General features: G+C 29.7%; 2 protein-coding genes across 2 annotated transcripts; one reads left to right on the top strand and one right to left on the bottom strand.

Moving 5' to 3' along the window:
- The first annotated feature begins 5,324 nt into the window (after positions 1-5,324).
- LOC120085163 (glutamate receptor 2.8-like) lies at positions 5,325-10,030 on the top strand. Its single transcript, XM_039041044.2, has 5 exons — positions 5,325-6,666; positions 6,859-8,102; positions 8,375-8,687; positions 8,778-9,175; positions 9,296-10,030. The coding sequence occupies exons 1-5, from the start codon at positions 6,399-6,401 to the stop codon at positions 9,689-9,691; spliced, it is 2,619 nt and encodes an 872-aa protein (XP_038896972.1). The 5' UTR covers positions 5,325-6,398; the 3' UTR covers positions 9,692-10,030.
- Positions 10,031-10,804: 774 nt separating this feature from the next.
- LOC120085302 (basic leucine zipper 34-like) lies at positions 10,805-13,653 on the bottom strand. The gene is made up of 4 exons (XM_039041218.2): positions 12,873-13,653; positions 12,535-12,625; positions 12,269-12,395; positions 10,805-11,421 (listed from the first exon to the last, which is right to left on the bottom strand). The coding sequence occupies exons 1-4, from the start codon at positions 13,451-13,453 to the stop codon at positions 11,246-11,248; spliced, it is 975 nt and encodes a 324-aa protein (XP_038897146.1). The 5' UTR covers positions 13,454-13,653; the 3' UTR covers positions 10,805-11,245.
- Between the last annotated feature and the right edge of the window lie 7,155 nt (positions 13,654-20,808).

Raw genomic sequence — 20,808 nt, 5'->3', positions numbered from 1 at the left:
AGCATTTTTCAATTTAAAATAAGGTTTTGATATGACCTTTATCTCCACAAAAATGATATATAGGCACAAATTTTGATTTTACATGTATGTCTCTTGTATTACTGTGATTATGCACACATTTAGCATTATGCATACATTTTGATTTTTCATGAACATGTTTATGCATAAATTTTGATTTTTTCATGCTTATTCACAAGGTTCACATTATGAGTACATTTTGGTCTAGCATGAAATTGTTTATGCACAAACTTTGAATTTTCATGAATATGTTTAATTTTTCCATGCTTTGTGCACAAAATTAAATACATATAAGGGGCGCCTTTAACAAAAGTAATGATTTTAGAAGTAGATGAACAATTTTTATACATATAACCTAATCCGAAGATTTACCTTTATCTAATTTTTGTGCATCAATAGTTAATTCCTTAAGATATTCTTTTGCAAGTTCAAGCTCTTCAGTAGCAAGCAATTCTTTTTTTAAGCACATTCAAAAGATCATTTTTCTCATGATTGTCACATTCAAGAAACTTAATTTTATGAATAAGAGAAAAATTATTTTTTTCAAAAGATATATTGCTATTTTCCAAAATAAGAATTTTATCTTTCAAGCTAGCAATTTCATCTTTCAACTCTAAAAAATAATATCTAATTTTTCTCATTTTCATCTCTCAAATCATTCAATTCAATTTTCATTTCACATGATAAAGATTTGAGTTCATCATTCTCATTTTCAAGCAACTTAATTCTATCATTCAAAACATTTTTCTCATCACAACAATCATCAATTTTATTATTCAACATCACATTGTTAGCTTTATTTTTCAAGCATGCATTTTCATCTACCAAAGATTTATTTCTTGGATAATTTTAATATTTAGATCAATGCTTTTCAAGATCACATTGCATGCTTTCAAATGCATCACATAGTTCATCATAAGTAGAGGATTTTTGAATTGCCTCATTTGTGTCACTTTCATCTCCTGAATAATTATCCAAATGAGACATTATGCACAAAGAGGATCCATCACATTTTTCTTTTTCCCTTTCATAGACTTTCCTTTCATTTTGAGAATTGTAATTCTCCTTCACATCAAATAAATCATTAATACTACAAGGAGAATTTTCTATGCTATACATATTGTGAAGAAAATTTCACATAGAAAATTCCACATATCATATGTATAATCAAATTGTGAAACTTTATCATATATTCTATTATCCAAACCAATACATATGATATTTATGGCTTGGGCATTAAAAGAGAGCAATTTATCATTCAAATTTAATTTAGACAAATTATGTTCACCAACATACAAGATATTAAAATCAATATCAAGCAAAAATGTTTTCATTCTTTTTTCCAAATATCAAAACTTTTACTATTAAAGAAATGAGGTTTATCAACACATTGACCTTCTAAAGTTGCCATAAAACTCTAGCAATTAAGCTTTCCAATAATTTTTCAAAATAAGTTATTTAAGTATCAAAAACAAGATTTTAACAATGGTTTATGTGGAAGAGTTCCTTGCTCTAATACCAATAGTAGGAATGTGAGAAACTCAAACGATGAGTATCAATCTAAAATGATTTATGAAATTTTTTATCACAAACAAGAGAGCAACCGACTCTAATACCAATTGTAGGATGATAGGACAACCCTAAGGGGTGAATAGAGTTTTAAAAAATTAATTAAAGCTAATGAAAATTTTTTTCCCCTCATGTGGGCCCAATTAAATAAATTAACAAAATTTTCGCTAACATATAATTTGAACAATAAATTCATGTAAATAAATACAACTCAAAATGGAAAAGTAATTAAAACTAATACTTTTAAAGTACCCGATTTGATTTTAATAAAAAGATTGGTATGGGATATGTAAAGATTAATTCAACCAACCTAAATCAACATTAAGCAACACTACAAGAAAAAGGTCTTTCAACGCGTAAATCAGTCGTCGGGAGATAAGTTCTGTCCCAACGACGTGAGGAACACGTCGGGAGTTAAAAAGAACTCCCAACGACGTATACCAATTGTCGGGAGATTGGAACTATCTCCTGACGGTAAGACATTACCCGTTGGGAGTTATTGTAACTCCCGATGGATCTTCCGACAGCTATTGAGGGCCGTCAAGAGATTTGGTATAAAAATCAGATCGAGTAGAAGGCCTTCTTCTTCCCTAGATTTTGAAACCCTAAAGAGAAAGAGCACAAGAGACCATCTGGCTTCTTCCCCCAAACGGCGTCGTCCGAGAGTGAAGTTGGGAGAGAGGTGTCGTCGTTCGCTGGTTTGTCCGAGAGAGAGGTGTCGCCGGTCGCTGGTCGTCCGAGAGCGTTGGCGCTGGTTGGTCGCCGTTCACCATTCACAATCAATAATCGTTGGTCACTAGTTCGTTCACCGTCGTTCATTCGTCGCCGTCACTGTGTCTATTCCTACATTTTCGTGAGTTCGCTTCTCTCCAATTTCTATGATTTCTTATAATTTTGATCGTCGTTATACTGTTCTTATGCCATTATACTGTTCTTACTATTGGATTTGTTTGGATTTGGAATCAATTTTGGACTTTATAACAAAAGTTGCAATCTAATTATCATTGACAATTATGTGGGATCCATTTGTGTTTTTGGGAAACCTTTGAGCATTTTCGAGATTTTGTCCTTACGAGACACCCGTACCATTCAACTACTATCTATATGGTTTTTGTCGTACTTAAAATTAATATCAGTAATTTTAAATAATTCGATATATATTTGTATTGGTATAATGTTGATTACCAATGATATCGATATTCATCTAAATAGGAGGGATATTGATACATTTTTTGGTGTTCTAGTGTCATATTTCTGCACGAGGTTACAAAGAAACACTCTAAAACCTTCTTAATCAAACTATCTGTGTTAGCCTGCAAATAATATAATACACCAACTTCAGTTTACCTATTGAATAGCTATTACCAATGCAAGACTTTGTTTATAAAACCCCCTTAAATTAATTAACTTAATCGTCCATATTGATCTTTCTTATTTTCCCTTCTTAATTAGTTAATTAATTTTTCATCAACAGTCTCTGTTTGGTTATGGAAATAAAATAATGCAAATTGGGAGTTCGTTTATTTAAGTAGTGAATCTCAAGGCAAGGTTATGTTTCCATGAGAGGGAATAAATATATTGTATTCTTTTTAAGAGTATTAGGTTATATGAAATATATATTCTTTTTCTTTCACTAGGATTCTTTCCCCAATAGGTTTTTTCTTAGTTTGGTTTTAACAAGACATATTTCATATGTATAATGGCATCTAAGGGTCAGTATTATAAATATTATGATAATAGATGCCTATTAGATGCTCATGTTTAGTGTCCATTGGCCATGTGTCATGTCCTCATTTCCCAAAGTGTTGTCCATGTGTCTCAACATTACATGTCCATGTAATCCACTTCCTATTTGCCAAATTGCCTATAAATAATGGCATTTGGTGAATTTTGGAAGACATATATATTCTGCAAAATCCATGAAAATTGGAGAAATTTGATATTTTAGAGAAATTTCTTATTTCTTATTTTGTTAATTTAATTTATTTTGTTAATTTTAATATCTATTTATTTTGTTATATATTATCATTATATTATATTTTCTCTATATCTATATTCTCATCGTGCATCGTTGTACTCCTCAAGTTCATAACAATCATGATATATTTTTGTCTCTTTTCATTTGGTAGAATTTTAAAAGAACAATATTTTTATAATGATTTTAGTTTATTTAAAATAGAATGAAGTGAAAATAGTTAAAAATTAGTAACAATACTTTAAATTGATGTACTAATGAAAGCTTATGGTTTAAATTAGTAATTTTTTAATAGATTGGATGAGTATTAAAAAATTGATCAATATTAACATGATGTGATATACCAATAAGAAGAAATATAAAAATTTAAGATAAATCAGAGAGGACATTGGCTCCCTTCTTTGGTTTACTTTGGGATTATAAATATTAGATGAGGATTTAGAACCTTTAACTTTAATCGGATAAGTTACCGCCTTAATTATTAAATTATATTAATGTAGACCATACTAGTCCAAATTAAGTAAGCATATTAAAGTGTAGACAGAGATTGAAATAATCATCGAATCTTAACTAACCCAATATGAAAATAAGATCAAGTTAAGGAATTTAGGATAAAGTAGAAACATGTAACAAGGTACAAAAAATGGTATAAAATGGTCTTGTCATTTGTGTGTGCAGGAGGAACAAAGAGGAGAAGGGACAGACAAAGGTAAGGATTTCACATCTTAATTCTTAATATTTCCAAAATTTTTAAAGACTTTGATTAGGTCAAACACACTTGTTTTCCAACTACTCACAATGTCGTTTTTGAGTTATATTCTATGGATTTGTAAAATCGCCAACGTGGATTTTCCCCTTTTACTATGTCAAATTTATTAATTTGCATGTCTAGAGAAAATTATTATTGTTATTATACCATTACATATTACATCAATGCTAATATAAATGGTCAAAATATTGACTATACAATAACTAACATATATATACACATATTTTGGAACCTTGAACTCTATCCAATTGATATATTTAATGTATTGAGCCTTCTAAGGTTTATGATTTAACCCCAAGTTTTTAAAAACTTTTTCAAAATGGTCATTGTTAATGTTATTTGCTAAAATATACTTTTAATCTATATATTGCTACATTGCGATAATGACTAGACTGAGAACCACATGAGGGAGGATGTCACGGGAGAGAATTAGTGGTCTGACAGAGGGGTGTAGGTCTCGATTAGGTGATAGAGTCTCTTTGTATGTGTTGTTCAAACCAAAGAGGACTTAATAATTCTTCATCTTGAATTTTTTTTGTTTTGTTAAATTAAGATATTAATTAAAATTTCATGATTATGAGTTTGAATCTTGTTTTTCTAATACTAAAAAAAAGAATCATCTTTAACTAGTTGACGGTTTAGGCTTTAAAGTTTTCATAATTTTTTTTTTTTTTTTTTTTGATAGAAACCAATGTATAATTTAGTAAATGAAACCAATGTATATCAAGATAATGATTAAATTCAATAAAATTGGCTCAAAAACTAAGAGGTTAGATATTCAAATCACCATTTCACATGTTTTATTTTTTGAAAAAATATTAAAAAAAAAAACTAACTTGATTACTTGATGATAATATTTATTATAACAATAGTAAACAAAACTAATAATATATTTTATATTTTTTCCCCGGAAATGGCATTTAAGTCTAGTGTCTTCATGGGCGTGGACAAAAAATTCAACTTACAAGAATGGAATAACATGCCTAAAATATTGGCCAACTCTTTCAAAAGTCCCAAGAAGAAATCTACGAAAATGCTTTGAGAAATTTTTAATATGTAGAGGCAGCTTGAAAGATTCAATTCCAGGTTTCATTTCTCTTTCTCTATTTGAATATACAAAACAACCTTCAGAGATTTCCGCCTTCTTGATGATGACTCTGACCAACATAGTCAATCCTTTATCCATTCTTTATTCACTCTTGTATGTATTTCTCCTTTGAATATTCATTTTCTAATGTTTCTTTCCTTTTCCCTCTCTCCCCCCACTTGGATTTCACAAACCAAGAATACCCTTTTTGCTTTGGGACATTGCTTTTGCTCTGTATTGTATCTGTGATCAGAATACCCAAATGGTAAAACCTAAGAGGGCATTTGAAGTGTTGAGTTAGTTATTACAGTCGGTGGTTATTATAGTAGTTGGGTTACAATAGTATAGGTAGGAAATAGTAAATATTGTAATAAAGAGAGAAAGAGAGGATGAGTAGGAAATAGAAAAAGCATATAGTAGAGAGGAATTTGAAATAGTAATACTATAGTTAATTGAAGGTATAATAGTTAGAAATTCCAATTATTATAATCCGATTGCTGATGACATCCCTGAGTTTCTAAGAAGTTTTGATTTAAATCCATTTTCTGCTTCCATGTTCTTTCTCAGTTCTTCATGTTCATTGAGTTGTTTGAATGATATGGATTGTACAAATAAGAAATGGCTGTGTTTGATGTACATTTTGGAAATTTAGGGAAGACTTTTGAGTTTCATCATGTATAAGAGGGTCAATATCATTTTATAGTCTGAACTCATATATTGACCAAAGTGGTATTAAGTAATCAATGCCTTTCCGAGCTCTCACAACTCATTATTCTAGGCAGAGTCAAAACACTTTGAAGCTAGTGGTCTATGACACACTTGAATCTTATGATTTCCTGGTCATTTGGATTATATGAGCCAAAAAGGTAATGTTTTTCTTAGTTGGCAAGAAAAATATAAAGAAAAAGGATTGGGGGCTTCTTACTGCATATATATAGGAGAGGAGAAAGTAGACCCATTGGCCTATGCCTTTATGAAAAATGGGAAAGTTTCCTTTTCTTTTTTCTTTCTTCTTGTTTGCTTTGATGGTTTCTGGGGAGCATGAAACTGAAGGAAACATGAAGTCGACGACGGAGGATAGCAGAAACGGCAGAATAGGTGTCATTGTAGACAAAAGTTCCAGGATTGGTAAGGAAGAGATTTTAGCTATGCGGATGGCTGTTGAGGATTTTAACTCCTTCAGCAATCGAAGTTTCAGTCTTGTCATCCGAGACTACAAAAGTGATCCAAATCTTGCAGCTCTTGCAGGTAGAGAGTTTATATTTCTTCTTAATTTAATTGAATGGAATGCTTTCCTTCCTTTACCATATTTATTGAACTGTTCTGAAGTATGAAGAGTCCTGGTTTGTTCAACAAATTGTAGTTTAAACAAGTTTCCTCCTATGAATCAAACAGAGCTTATAGCCTAATCACAATCTAAACGTTCTATTGAATTTGCAGCTAATGATCTCATCAGTATGCAACGAGTTCAGATTCTTATAGGACCACAAACTTGGGAAGCTGCATCCGTAGTTGCTGAGGTTGGAAATGAGAAACAGATTCCAGTTCTAGCCTTAGTTAATGAAATACCAAATTGGGCAACTGAGCGGTTCGAGTTTTTGGTCCAAGCTTCTCCCTCCCAGTTAAATCAAATGAGGGCTATAGCTGGTATCGTCAGTTCGTGGGATTGGCACCTAGTCAATGTTATATATGAAGATAGAGATTTCTCAACCACTGGAATATTTCCTCATCTTGTACATGCCCTCAGAGACATAGGAGCTGAAGTAAGTGAATTTGTTGGTCTCTCTCAATTTGATTCTGATTTATTTTCCAAAGAATTGGAGAGGCTAAGAAGAGGGTCAAGCAGAATTTTTGTAGTTCATATGTCTTTCAAGTTGGCATTACGTCTATTTGAGATAGCCAAAGATATGGGAATGATGGGAAAGGACTATGTTTGGATCACTACTGATTCTTTCACAAACCTTGCACATTCTTTCAATGCTTCTATCAACTCTTTACTACAAGGAGTTGTTGGAGTCAAGAGCTTCTTCCCTGAAGACAATCCTCCATTTCATGAATTTTATCGTCGGTTTTGTAAACGGTTTAGATTAGAGCATTCTGACGAGGACAATCACGAGCCTGGAATTTTCGCGATTCAGGCTTATGATGCTGCAAGGACAGCAGCTATGGCAATGAGTGAAATCCAAGAAAAGGGTAATCACTTGTTGGAAAAAATAAAGCTCACTGATTTTCAAGGACTCAGTGGAAAGATTCAGTTTAAGGACAGAAAATTAGCCTTATCTGATACTTTTCAGATCATCAATGTGATGGGGAGGAGTTATAGAGAACTAGGCTTCTGGTCTGATAAATTAGGCTTCTCAAGAGAGTTGAGGAAAAATTCGTCTTCGAGCTTGTCGATGAAGGATCTCGGTGAAGTGTTTTGGCCAGGTGGATCTTCGATAACTCCAAGGGGATGGGTTGTATCAACAGATGCCAATTCATTGAGAATTGGGGTGCCAACTAGTTCCATGTTCAAACAGTATGTACATGTGGAAGAAGATCCTATGGGAAACAATTTATCCTTCAATGGACTTGCAATTGATCTGTTTAAAGCAACAATAGACAACCTTAACTTCCCTCTGCCGTACCAATTTTTTCGTTTCGATGGACCATATGATGATTTGGTGGAGCAAGTCTACCTGAAGGTAAAGAAAAATATTCATATTTTCTTCAATATATTGCTGCTACAAGAACAACTTGCCAATCTTTGCACGAATATTAAAGTTCTTATTTAATTCGGCCATAACTTAATACCATTAACTGCCATCTCATTTTAACAAAATTTTGCAAGAAGATTTTTAACACTGAAAAGTCATGGAAGAAAATGCTTCTTCCCACGCAATGTATCAGACATACAAAAATTACTGTTACTTTTCTCCTTCCTAACAATCTTTTCCTATTCTGCTTGTCTATGAAGAACTTCGACGCAGTCGTAGGTGATATAGCGATATTATCACGACGCTATAAAAATGCAGAGTTTACACATCCTTACTCAGAAGCAGGGCTGGTGATGGTAGTTCCTACCATAAAAGATACAAGTAATCGAGCATTGATGTTCACAAAGCCCTTTACAGTGACCATGTGGTTTGCAATTGCTGTGATAAATGTCTACAATGGCTTTGTAGTCTGGTTCATAGAAAGAAATCATTATCTGAGTCATGAAGGTTCGATGTTTAATCAAGCTGGAACCATGCTTTGCTCATCCTTCACCACCCTCTTCTCCTTACATGGTAACCAACACACAGCTGATGAATTTTTGTTTTGCATTTGGGGGGTAAATAGATAATCTAACATCATATTGGCTGATTTCTTGACCATAGGTAATGTGCTGCACAGTAACTTGTCCAGGATGACCATGGTGGTTTGGCTATTTATGGCACTTGTGATAACTCAAATATATACTGCTAACCTTACAAGCATGCTCACTATTCAAAAGCTCGAACCGACTATAACGAATATCGAAACTCTCCAAAGGACAAATGCGTTGGTCGGATTTGGTAGAGGATCATTTGTCAAAAGATATTTGGAAGATGTCTTACATTTTCGTGCCAAAAACATAAGAAACTACTCTACACCTGATGATTATGCTGAAGCTCTCAGAAACCAGGAGATAGCAGCTGCTTTTCTTGAAGTCCCTTTTGTAAAAATATTCCTTGCAAGATTTTGTAGGGAATTCATGGTTTCTGGGCCAACCTACAAAGTTGGAGGATTTGGATTTGTAAGTCCTTGTTGCTTTGCTGCTATTCTTTTTAATAGCATATCACATGTAAATACTCTGCATTTCAAAGACTCACTTGGAAAACGATTAATACTTTTTGTCTTTGTTTCCCACCTACAGGCATTTCCAAGAGGCTCTCCACTGTTAACGGATATTAATGAAGCATTGCTTAAGGTATCTGAAACTGGGAAGTTCAGAGATTTGGAAGATAGCATGATTGCTAATGAGAAATGTGAGGATGAGGATGCAAAGGATGAAAATTCAAGCCTCAGCCCCAACAGCTTCTTCATATTATTTGTATTGAGTGGAGGAGTATCAACAATAGCTCTCACATTATACATATTTAATGCTCATAACTTCAGTTTTCAACAGAATACCATTTGGAGATTAATGATAGCTGTAATGAGAAACTGGGGAAAGCACAGAAGGCGATTTTCTCGACAAGTAAGCGATGAGCCGCAAATGACCGTCTCAAATAACTTCTCGAACACCATGGATATACAAGCTCAGGTCTAGATAATTGTACTCGATTTCCATGTCATTGGCATACCATATAGTTCAGGGTGTTCTCTGTAGAATTGAAATCAGATGATGACTAAACAGATGAGGGAGCTCTAGTTGGAAGCTTGAGAAATCAGATGATTCCATTTACATTTTCAAAAACAAAAGAGATTTCCAAAGTTTTAGATTAGAAGGTAAACCTGAGCATTTTTCAACTAGCATAAACTTACACTACTAAACTCTATGATTCGGTTTCTCAACGTAGTGTCCAAAAAATAAGATTAGAATGTAAAAGTTAAATGTTTTAACCATAGAACATAACAGACATGTCTTTTATCTCAGATTCGAACGATACATTCTAGCATTTTGATTTTTAAGATTAGTGATCGTTGGGTGTTGTTATTATTTTTTTTCTTCTTTCTTTCTTTGAGATGTTTTATGTAATGCCTCAGGCTTAAGACACATCTGATATGTACTATAATTTGCACTTGTGTAACATTTTTATCCTTTAATATACGAGTAGCTGCCAACTCATATTTTGCTATTATTTCATTTTTGGTTTTTCTCTTATTCCCTCTGTTAGTCCTGAAAGGTACATTTGATATACAATTTAATACTTCATCTTTGATCACATGAGTAGGAACCATCTGTTTGAGACAAGTAGAATGATGTGGTCAAATTACAAGAAATGCAGGAGAATGTTGGATTTGTATACTGTATCCAATTTTTTTTAATTCTGAACCTACACCAATACAGTTTTTCTTTTAGAATACTTTTCTCTCTTCTTTTTCTTTTTCCCTTTCCGTTTCAGTCTTTGATATTAATTATACATCTAAATAGTAATGACAAGCTAACCCAATATCATGAATTAACATGACATTTGAATGTGTCATGTGGACTTGTATATGCACCAAAGTTATATGATTGCCTAATTTGCTCATTAACTAAATTTTTAATAATGATAATAATCTTATATTGAGAGAGAGAGTAATAGGGAAAAGTTAAAATGAGCCCAACATTGGAAAGAGTTAATTTAATGTATTAAATATTTCAAAATTTTCAAAAATAGAATAAATAATAATAAGAAGAAGAAAGAACATGTTCACATGATTTGGAGGCTGGAGCAGCTAGAGAAGAAAAGCATATAAGAAAATATTCAAACAATTAGACCATCAATTCCTGACAACATCTGCTTCAATACATTAATTAATCCAATTAATAAATCCACCCTTAAAAAAACCCCAATTTTTAATAAAAAATTTATCTTGAAAAAAAAAAGACAGAAAAAGAAACCCAGATTCGTTACCCCAACAGATCCAGACTGATAGTTATCTTCTCTTCCATTACTGTTAAAAAAATTGAAAAGAAAAAAGAAAGAAAAACAATTTGTTGTTTTTCTTTTTCATAATCACCCTCCTAAATCAATCCATCCACGTGTCAAGATGCTGACCATTGATTGTCGAGCTGTCAAGTGTGGTCCCACCACATAAACATCCAAGTGGGAATTGGAAGCAAATCACGTGAAGAAAGTTCATTTTGTTAGCAATTCATTCATTCATTTTTTCACGGTCAACTTACAGCCTGCTCCTTCTCCGTCTCAGCCACTTGCAGCGGAGTACCTTCTCCGGACGACGGTGGTTGCGGTTGCGCCGCCCCATTTTGATTACTGCTCATTTTCTTCAAACTTTGTTGGTGGTAAACTTGCCTCAATCTCTCTATTTCCTTCTTTAATGCCTCTTGATGAGCTACATTAATAATTAAAAAAAAAAAAACCCCATTTATTATCATTTTTCTTTTTTTTAAAATATTACTTAGCTGCATTATGGAAAAAAACCTAGTACTATCGTAATATAGAAAACCTCTTGGCTTGTCATAAAAGAATATTTTAAAAATAGAAAAATAAGATAAACTATTTACACAAAATAGTAAAAATTTAATCTTTTTTATAGAGACTAATAGAAATCTATTAATGTCTATCACTGATAGAAACTGCTAGAAGGTCTATCACTGATAGACACTACTAACAGAAGTCGATCATTGCCTATTAGTATTTTTTTATTATTTCTATAAATAGTTTGACATTTTTTTATCTATAAAAATTTGTCTATTTAAACATTATTGTTGGACCCATGAATTAAAATATCAGTAATAATTATAAATTTGGTTCTTATAATTAGATAAAGTCTCATTAATAGTCTCTATACTTTGATAATATTCTCATAAATAGTTCCTATGGAGACTATATTCTAATTATATACTATAAGAACTAAATTATAATTTTCTTTAAACTATAGAGACCAAATTTGTAATTTATCTAAAATAATATATCGTCTAATGACGTGTTAAAATATGAGTGAAATTAAAGAATATATACTACGTTAGTATTAGAAATTTTTCTCGTGTATCGTAGTAGTCTGCACCTATCTTTTTGCAGTCTATCTAGTTATCCAATTATAATCTATCAATATGGCTAACCTTTTTTAAAACAAAAATTTGAGCTTTTGCATATAGAAGTGGATTAAAAAATATAGATGGCAACATAAATTTAAAAAGAGAGTGAGAAATGGGTTTGAAAAATTAGGAATAATTTACCATCTTTGAAAATCTTATCTTGGGCCAATGCTGCAATTCTCTGCTTGAGAGCACTATTATCAACATTTAGAATCAATCTTTGGTGGTCTAAAAATGCCACTCTTGGGGACAATGCTGATACTTCAGTCTACCACCACCCAAAAAAAAAATATAAATATATAATTATATTTGTGATTATATATAATTTATTTAATTGATAGCAATTAAAAAAATAATATTTAATTAAAGAGGAAATTAAACTTTATTAAATTAAATTAAATCCGTACCTGTAATGTGGTTACACTTCTCTCGAGCTCAGAAATGTATTGCAATTTTCTCACTCTCGACCTTTGTGCTGATTGTCGATTTGCCAAAATTCTAATACCAAAAAAAAAAAAAAAAATCCACCCACCAATGATTATTATGCTTTAATTCTAATTTAATTAATATTATATTTGTTGGTTACATTAATTATAATGTAGTGGTCACCCATGCACAAATGTTACGTTAATTATAATTTGTTTAGTGTGTTTTTAGTGGTTTAAGAGTTTTATTAGTAGTTGAATGAATTGAAATTTCAAGAATTTATTAGATTTTTGGAATTGATTGATTGAAAAATTCATACCTCTTAACTCGCTTGGGATCAATGGAGTTATCACCGGCGGAGGAAGGTGGCGGAGGTTGAGATTGGTGCAGGAGTTGGCAGCCGGAGCTAATTTCGACGTCGGCGGGTTCATTCTTCAACTGATGCGGCGGAAGAGTCGGTGGGGGCGGCGAAAGCATGGGGTCATCGGTGGGGTTTTTGTCATCGTTGTTACTATTTTGATCGGAAGGGGTGGAAGGATTGGAAGGGGAAGCAGGGAGAGGGATGGAAATGTCATCGGAAAACATGGACATGAGCTGGTCATCGTCAAGGCGGTCAAAGGGAGGAGGAGGATGAAGAAGGGCGGGGGATGAGTTGCGACATTGATCGGAAAAAGGGGTTTCGAGGAAGGCAATGGAGTCGCTAATGGATCTCCGGTGAAGGCCGCGACGGGCGGTGGAGAAGTCGAGGAAATCATCGAGCCAAGAAGAGTTGGGTTGGTGGGTGGTGGGGGAGGAGGAGGGCGGCGGAGGAGGAGGAGTTAAATTGGGCATTGAGTTAGGAGGAGGAAAATGAGGCCAATTTTGAGGGAAAGAGGGTATTTTTGGGGGCAATTGAGCCATAATTGGTAATAATTAAAGAGGAGAAAGAAAACAAGTGTTTCAAATATAGAGGAAAATGGATTTATTAGGAACTAAACTTAACTAACTGATAAGAAGCATAAAAAATAATAAATAAATAAATAAATAAATAATGTTTAAAGGGCAAGAAGAAGAAGAAGAAGAAGAAGAAGAAATGTTATTGGAGTTGGGGGATGATTATAATTGAAATTGATAGGGGGAAGGGGGGGAAAGTGGGTCACATGGGGAGATGGGATTAGGGACAGCTAGCAACAGCTGTGGGGGATGCATACTAAGGCCATTCTTCTTCTTCTTCTTTAATTTTAACATCTCAAATTCCACATTAAATATATATATGTGTGTGTATATATTTATACAAAAGATATCAGACACCACGTGCCGATGTGACCCATTGTCATTGACATCCCCTCCCCTTATTTTTACTATATATATATATATTAAATACGAACTATCTGAAAATAAGAAATTTAAAGAAAACAAACTTGTATTTTATGTTTTTTTTTTTTTTTTAATTTTTAGATATATGTTGATAGCATATTAAGAAATTAATTTCTAATTGAACAAACATTTTTTTAAAAAATATATTTATAAACTATAAAATTAATTTTAGTTACTTACTAAATACTAGATTGATTATAAACTATTACTAATTAATTTATGAACTTGTTTTATGAAAAAAAAAAATTGTATACTTATATTATTTTATATTATCATATAATATATAAATATTATGTATTGCATATTTTAATTTAACAAAAGTAATTGAATTGATAACATGAAATACTATATTTGTTATTGTTTTTATCATATTTAATATAATTCTGCCTTTTAAAATTTTGAATTCAAAATCTGGATATACTGAAAAGATTTTAAAAAAAGTTGTTTTTTAGAATTTTACTATTTAAATCACATAATCCAAAAATAAAATTCGGATAGTCAACCAAATGCATATTTGTAAAACACAATCTGAGTTACCTATCAAACTGACCATATAGATATAGTGTTTAGTGTATTACTATTATTATCCATGAAAATGTTTAGATCTCACTTCCATAGAAATGTTAGTGAAAAGATTGAAATATTGATGTTGAGTGAGATATTTTGTTAGAAAATTATAAAAATGGGAAAAAAAAATTAATGTTTAAGTTGTAAAGTAAACCTTTTATCTTGTACCTTTTATTATATTTAGTTATACCCATTTATGACTTTTTTTTTTTTTTTTTATTCTCTATATGTTTACGATATAATGAAATTATGGATTTATCTGTATATGACATTGATTTTATGTTTTTCTCTTTTCTATTTTAACTTGTTAGCTTTAAATAAAAGAGAGATTTAAACCAATTGAAGTTGTTGTCGATTCAAGTTTCGCGATGTTAAATTCAATAGAAAAAGATCTAACCAATAAAAATTGAATCTTAATAATAAATAACATATGTGTGGAATGACTTTAATCAATTTAACTCAAAATATTCATAAACTATACTAGATGTGTAATTGATTCAGTTTAGCTCGATTTGAGTTGTTGAATCTCTTCGAACTAATAAACCAACTAATTAACTTTTTCAGTTCGTTATAGTCATTCATTATTTATTAATGGATAGCAATGTCGATTGAGCGATCCACTTGATAACTCCCACAACTCAATACAATGTGAAGTTAACGTGGCATATACTCATTTGTGCCTACCTCTAACTTGACCGAAACCACCTTCACACTTGGGATTAAGTGAATCATGAATCAACGTACATAAATGATAAAATTAAATCATCGATTAATTGGTGTGACATTATCCAATAATCAAATTGAGCTAAACTCAACCGATTATACCCTAGTAATTTTATAAAGATTTTGACTAAAAAAAAATTAAGCAAGTATTTTTAATCTACAGTAAATTTTTTAATGAGTCAATTTAAATCTAATTTACTACAATCTTGAAAATTAGTGTCGTTAAAACATCACCTTTACAATTACAATTGACCTTAGAGACATTTCTAGAATTCAAATTAAAACTAATAATTTCTTTTTTATACACATGGGTTGAGTGAATGGAAATGCGAGATATTTTAGTTAGTAAATTATTTTCATAATAAAGTTAGGTATTTGGTTTTTAAATAGATTAGAGAGTTTTTTTTTTTTTTTTTTTTTTTTTGAAAAAAGAAAAAGTAATAGTAAAGAGTAAGGACTAAAATATTTTTTAATACAAAATTTAGAAAATAAATATAGGACTTCTAAATAGTTTCAATATCCAAACAAATGTAAATATGAACCTTCATAAACTAAATTATGTTTAAAATAAAAAATTTACATAATTTGCATTTCTTCATATAATGTTGGGTTTTTATGGGAATAGAAAATCTTATTGTAGGCTGCATATGTATTATTAAATAAAATGTTCAAATCTATGAATTCCTGGCTAGTATTAAATGGATATGAGTGTCATAATTAAGATATACATGAGATATAAATAGTAAAATAATAAGAATTATTAATGAAAGGATGATTATATATAATTAATGTTTTGAGTAGGTAACTCAAAATTCTTGTGGTAGGAACATCTCCCATTAACCATGTTGTTGGTTTATCAATCAATCCATATGCCAAATATCACTCTCAAGTACTCCCTAAAACAATTAAAAATCATACTGTTGCCTAGCTGCTAGCATCATAATATTGGTACATTCCTCATGAATTAAAGGATCCTTTAATATATGGGGTGAGGGATTGTTCGAATTACGTACCTTTTGATTGTTAAAATAAACTACGTTAATTGAGAAATGTTCATTTTGAAAATTGTTATTAATCTAAGCATATAATTTAACCGGCCTAAGAGATCTAAACTATCAGAGATAGTTTAGATCTCTCCACTTTGTATATAGGTTGTTGAACTCAAAATGAAAACTTTAAAAAGCATCTATTAGATATATTTAAACTTTCAATTTTGTATCTAATTGGTCCTTGAACTTTAAAAATATTTATACCCTTAAATTTTGGGATTGTGACAATTTAAACTTTAACTTAATTATTGCATCAATTGTATCAATTTAAATCTTGAATTTTAGGAGTTGTATCAATTTAAACTTCAAACAAATAATTATATCAATCTAAACTTAGAATTTTCATAAGTGTATCAATTTATATATCCAAATAAAACATAATGGAGGGTTTAAATTGTTACAATTATGAAAGTTCATGGTTTAAATTGATACACTTATAAAAGCTTGGGGTTTAAATTGATATAATTATACTATTTTAGAGTTTAAATTGATATGACCCTCAAAGTTCAGTGTTTAAATGGATATAATAATTAGTTCAAGATTTAAATTGATATAACTCTTAAAGTTCAGGGATATAAATTGCTATTTTCACGTAAAAATATTATAGGTCAATCCAAAATTGAAAGTGTTAATTTAAACTTTCATTTTTTATAAAAAAAAAAAATACAAATATATAACAAATAGGTCAAATATCCTATTAGATACAAAATTTAAAAAAAATCTTGAAAATAAAATTTAAAAAATTTAAAAATTTGTGTTAAACTATTTTTAAATTTTATAACCTATTAGATAGAAAATTGAAAGTTTAGGAACTCATTAGACACTTTTGAAAATTCAAGAACCAAACGTAGACTTTAAAATAGAGAGACTAAAATCGTAATTTAACCTAAATATATGCATGCAAGATCAATTACATTTTTTAAATTCCTTTTCAAGTATTTGAACACACGGGATTTGAATATCTAACATTTTGGTTAAAAGTATTTATGTTAATCTAATTGAATTATGCTTAGATTAGATGGCGAATTTATTCAACTGGAAGTGAGGTGTAGATAAGTAAAACCTTTAACTAAGATAAAAGTGATAATTTTTGTTGAACATTTGTGGTATCTAATAGTAAAAAATGTGTGTTAAATGATGTAGATGTAATTGTTGAATAAAAAAATCCAAGTCATCAACTCCATGAAACATATTAATAGAGTCTATATGTTATTGAATAGTATTTTCCATGGAGAAGAAAAGGGGGATGTGAGCTGTGAAAAAGAAAGAGAGGGGGGCTTGTAAGAATAATGCCCTGCTCTCTTTTCCCTCCCATGTGAACTGTTTCAAATAGCCCACCTTCCCCTCCTTTGCTTTGTCCCCAAATCACACTCACATGGGAGCCTCTCTTTCTCTTTCTATGGTTTCTTTGTACCTTGTACAAATCATCATCTCAAGAGTGAAGGAAAAGGCAAAATTAATGCTCTTTTTTTTTTTTATTATTATTCTCATTCTTATGCCAAATTTATTTTTCTTTTAAGAAAATTAGGGGACACTAATTATGATTATTCAAAACTTCTTGCTTAACTACTTTTTTTTTATTACTACAATCAATAAATTTCAATTGGCATAATATTTATACTATCCACACCTTTAAGGTTTAATACCAAATGCCTAATCCCCACATCACATATTATCGGGAGAAAAAAAGTAAAGAAAAGGAATTTTTTTTCTTTTAAGTAGATTTTTAATTGTTAAGCAAAATATCAATTTATATCCCTAAACTTTAGAATTGTATCAATTAAAATAATGAATTAATAGTTGTATCAATTTAAACATTAAACTTTTGTAAATGTATTAATTTAAACAATTATCATCTTGATTTTATTTTATCAATATCGTATTAAACTTATGATTTGAGTTAGTTAAACTCTTCTTTTCATTTCAATTACTTTTGAAAATCACCCATGTACGTATTGATTCTCAAGCGTCGGTAGACTTTTGAAAATTCTTACTAAAAGTCTAAATCGATTTATCTATGAAAATTTAGGGATTTAATTAATATAATTCTAAGTTTCACACGAAATTTTCTCAAATAAAACATAATTGTAAATTGATATCGTTACACAAGTTTTTATATAATTTCAGGGTCTAAATTTATACCATTCCTAAAATTTAGGAAGGTAAATTGATATTTTCTCTAATTTTTAATATATTAAAACAAACCCGCACCCCAACTTTATTGTCATATCCCTATTTGTTAATTCGAACTTACTATTTCTACTGTTTTTTTTTTTTTAAATAAAGATTTATTCTCTTTCTGATGAAAAAAAAAACTATTAAAAATAAAAGAAATAAATAGGGGGGTGAATATCATCATCACATGCATAATGCATGCCATGTTCCACGTTTGGATCAGTTCCCATAAATTTAGGATTGTCCATAATATTACTTTTTTCTTTTTCTATATTATTTTATTTTGGATCCACGCGGTTTTTGTCACGGTAAATTAGTTCCAAAAAAAATAATAATTTAAATCCTAATATTTAACGTGGTAATATTGATTCATGAATTTCACAATGTTTTAGTTCATAACTTTGTGACAAAAGGCCTTGAAGGAGAGCGTTTCTATTACTTTGCTTTCCCTTTTAATGAACATTTTTTTTAAAATAATAATAATAATAAAGTATTTAGTTCATCAATTATGCTCATATTAACAATTATAATGTTCTCTTTAAACTCTACTTATTTACTAAAAATCAAAACAAAAATCCATCTAAATGTCAAGATTATCTTTTTTGTTATTACTTATCTAGACGAGTTGTGAGATTCAAATCAAAAGTCTACTAATGTTACTTATGTGCTATGGTTAATCAACATAGAAATTAAATATATTATAATTAAGATAATAATATTTTCATATGTTAATTACATTACGATGTGCTAGTATAATTTTTAAATTCAAATAATAATAAATGGAAATCTATTCTATAATGATTTTATTTGATAGCACTGTGTGATCCATTCTAACAAATTATATAATATTAAAAACAATAACTAATTAAAATAAAATTCCATCAATTCAGACAAGATTTTTTTTTTTGGTTAAAAGAAAGCTAATTAACGTATATATATATATATATATATATGTTATCTAATACAAATATTCTATTTTAACAGAATAATTAATGATTAACTATTTAACAAATTAAATAGAAACTATAAATTTTACAAAAGGATTAGAGATAATAAAAGAATAGATAAGCCGACATTTTTAGTAGAAGAAAACTAATAGTAAAATTATTAATAACAATATACGAAAGAGAAACAATAATATTGTAAAGTAATTAACAAAAAGATGTGAAACTCTACCGAATAAAGGATGAGAATGTGATTCACGAAAGTATCGAAGAGAAATGAGATTACTCTTTTTAATAAACATCTTGATTCTCCTTCCTTTGAAGTAGGGGCCCAAGAGATAGTGATATTTTTTAATCTATTAATTAAGGTTTATTTTTATTTTCGATGAACAATTTTCAAATTTCCTGTTCCCAATTGCTTCTTTAAACTATGTTCAAAAAGCTTGTAAATCAAACATTGTAGGATTATTCTTTAGATAAAAATGTTGTAATAGTTATCTCACCAAAATGAACATAGTTCAATTGACAATAATATATGTTAGTGACCAAAAGATCTGATAGTTTAAATTTTCAACTATTATATTATAAATATGGAATAAAAATTTAAACATTTAAACCATATAAGAATTATTAATATCTTATTTATTCAATGCTTCTTCAATAACTTGACCAATTTAGAGATAAAGTAACTAATAAAAGGAATAAGTTGAAATGTTATTATTAAGATAAATTTAAGTAATGTATCAAACAAGGATGGAATCAATGCATATGATTTAGAACAAAACATACATATATAATATCCATTCAATTTAAAATCTTGATGCAAGTTTAAGAAATATATCCATACTCATAATTAAAAAAATGTGGTTGTTTAAAATAAAAGAGTGTGTTAAAATAATATTTATCTATAAACTAAATAAGAACTTCATTAAGTTATTATATGTAAAATGTTTGTCATCTTCCGAACATATTTTGTTTTCTTCTCTTTTTTATTACTGTTTGTTTCAAATTCATTTCTTATATTTGAAGCAAAGAAAATGACTGTCAAAATCTGAAAGTTGATGCAACAACAATAAACAAAAATTAAGGCTTTGTTTCACAATATTTTCAACTTTTTGGATAACTATTTGATTTTTAGGATTTTATTTTTAAAATTTGGATTTGTTTTCATATTATTTATCTATAGTAGTTTTCATTTTCCTAAATAAACATGTGAATTCTTAGGCAAATTTCAAAAATAAAAACAAGTTTGTAACGATTAATTTTATTAGTTTTCAAAACTTTGTTTGGTTTTTTAAAATACTAATAAAAAGTAGATTACATAACAAATAAATTAAGAGTATAAATAGTGTTTATAAACTTAATTTTCAAAATTAAAAAAAAACAATTGATTATCAAACAAGATCATTCATTTTTAGTTTTATATTTCTAAAATTTATGT

The sequence above is a fragment of the Benincasa hispida genome, chromosome 9, assembly GCF_027475165.1.
Source record: "Benincasa hispida cultivar pf3 chromosome 9, pf3_genome.v1.1, whole genome shotgun sequence".
Taxonomy (NCBI): Eukaryota; Viridiplantae; Streptophyta; class Magnoliopsida; order Cucurbitales; family Cucurbitaceae; genus Benincasa; species Benincasa hispida.
Note: the sequence above shows the minus strand (reverse complement) of the source record. Positions and strands in the feature narration are given on the sequence as shown.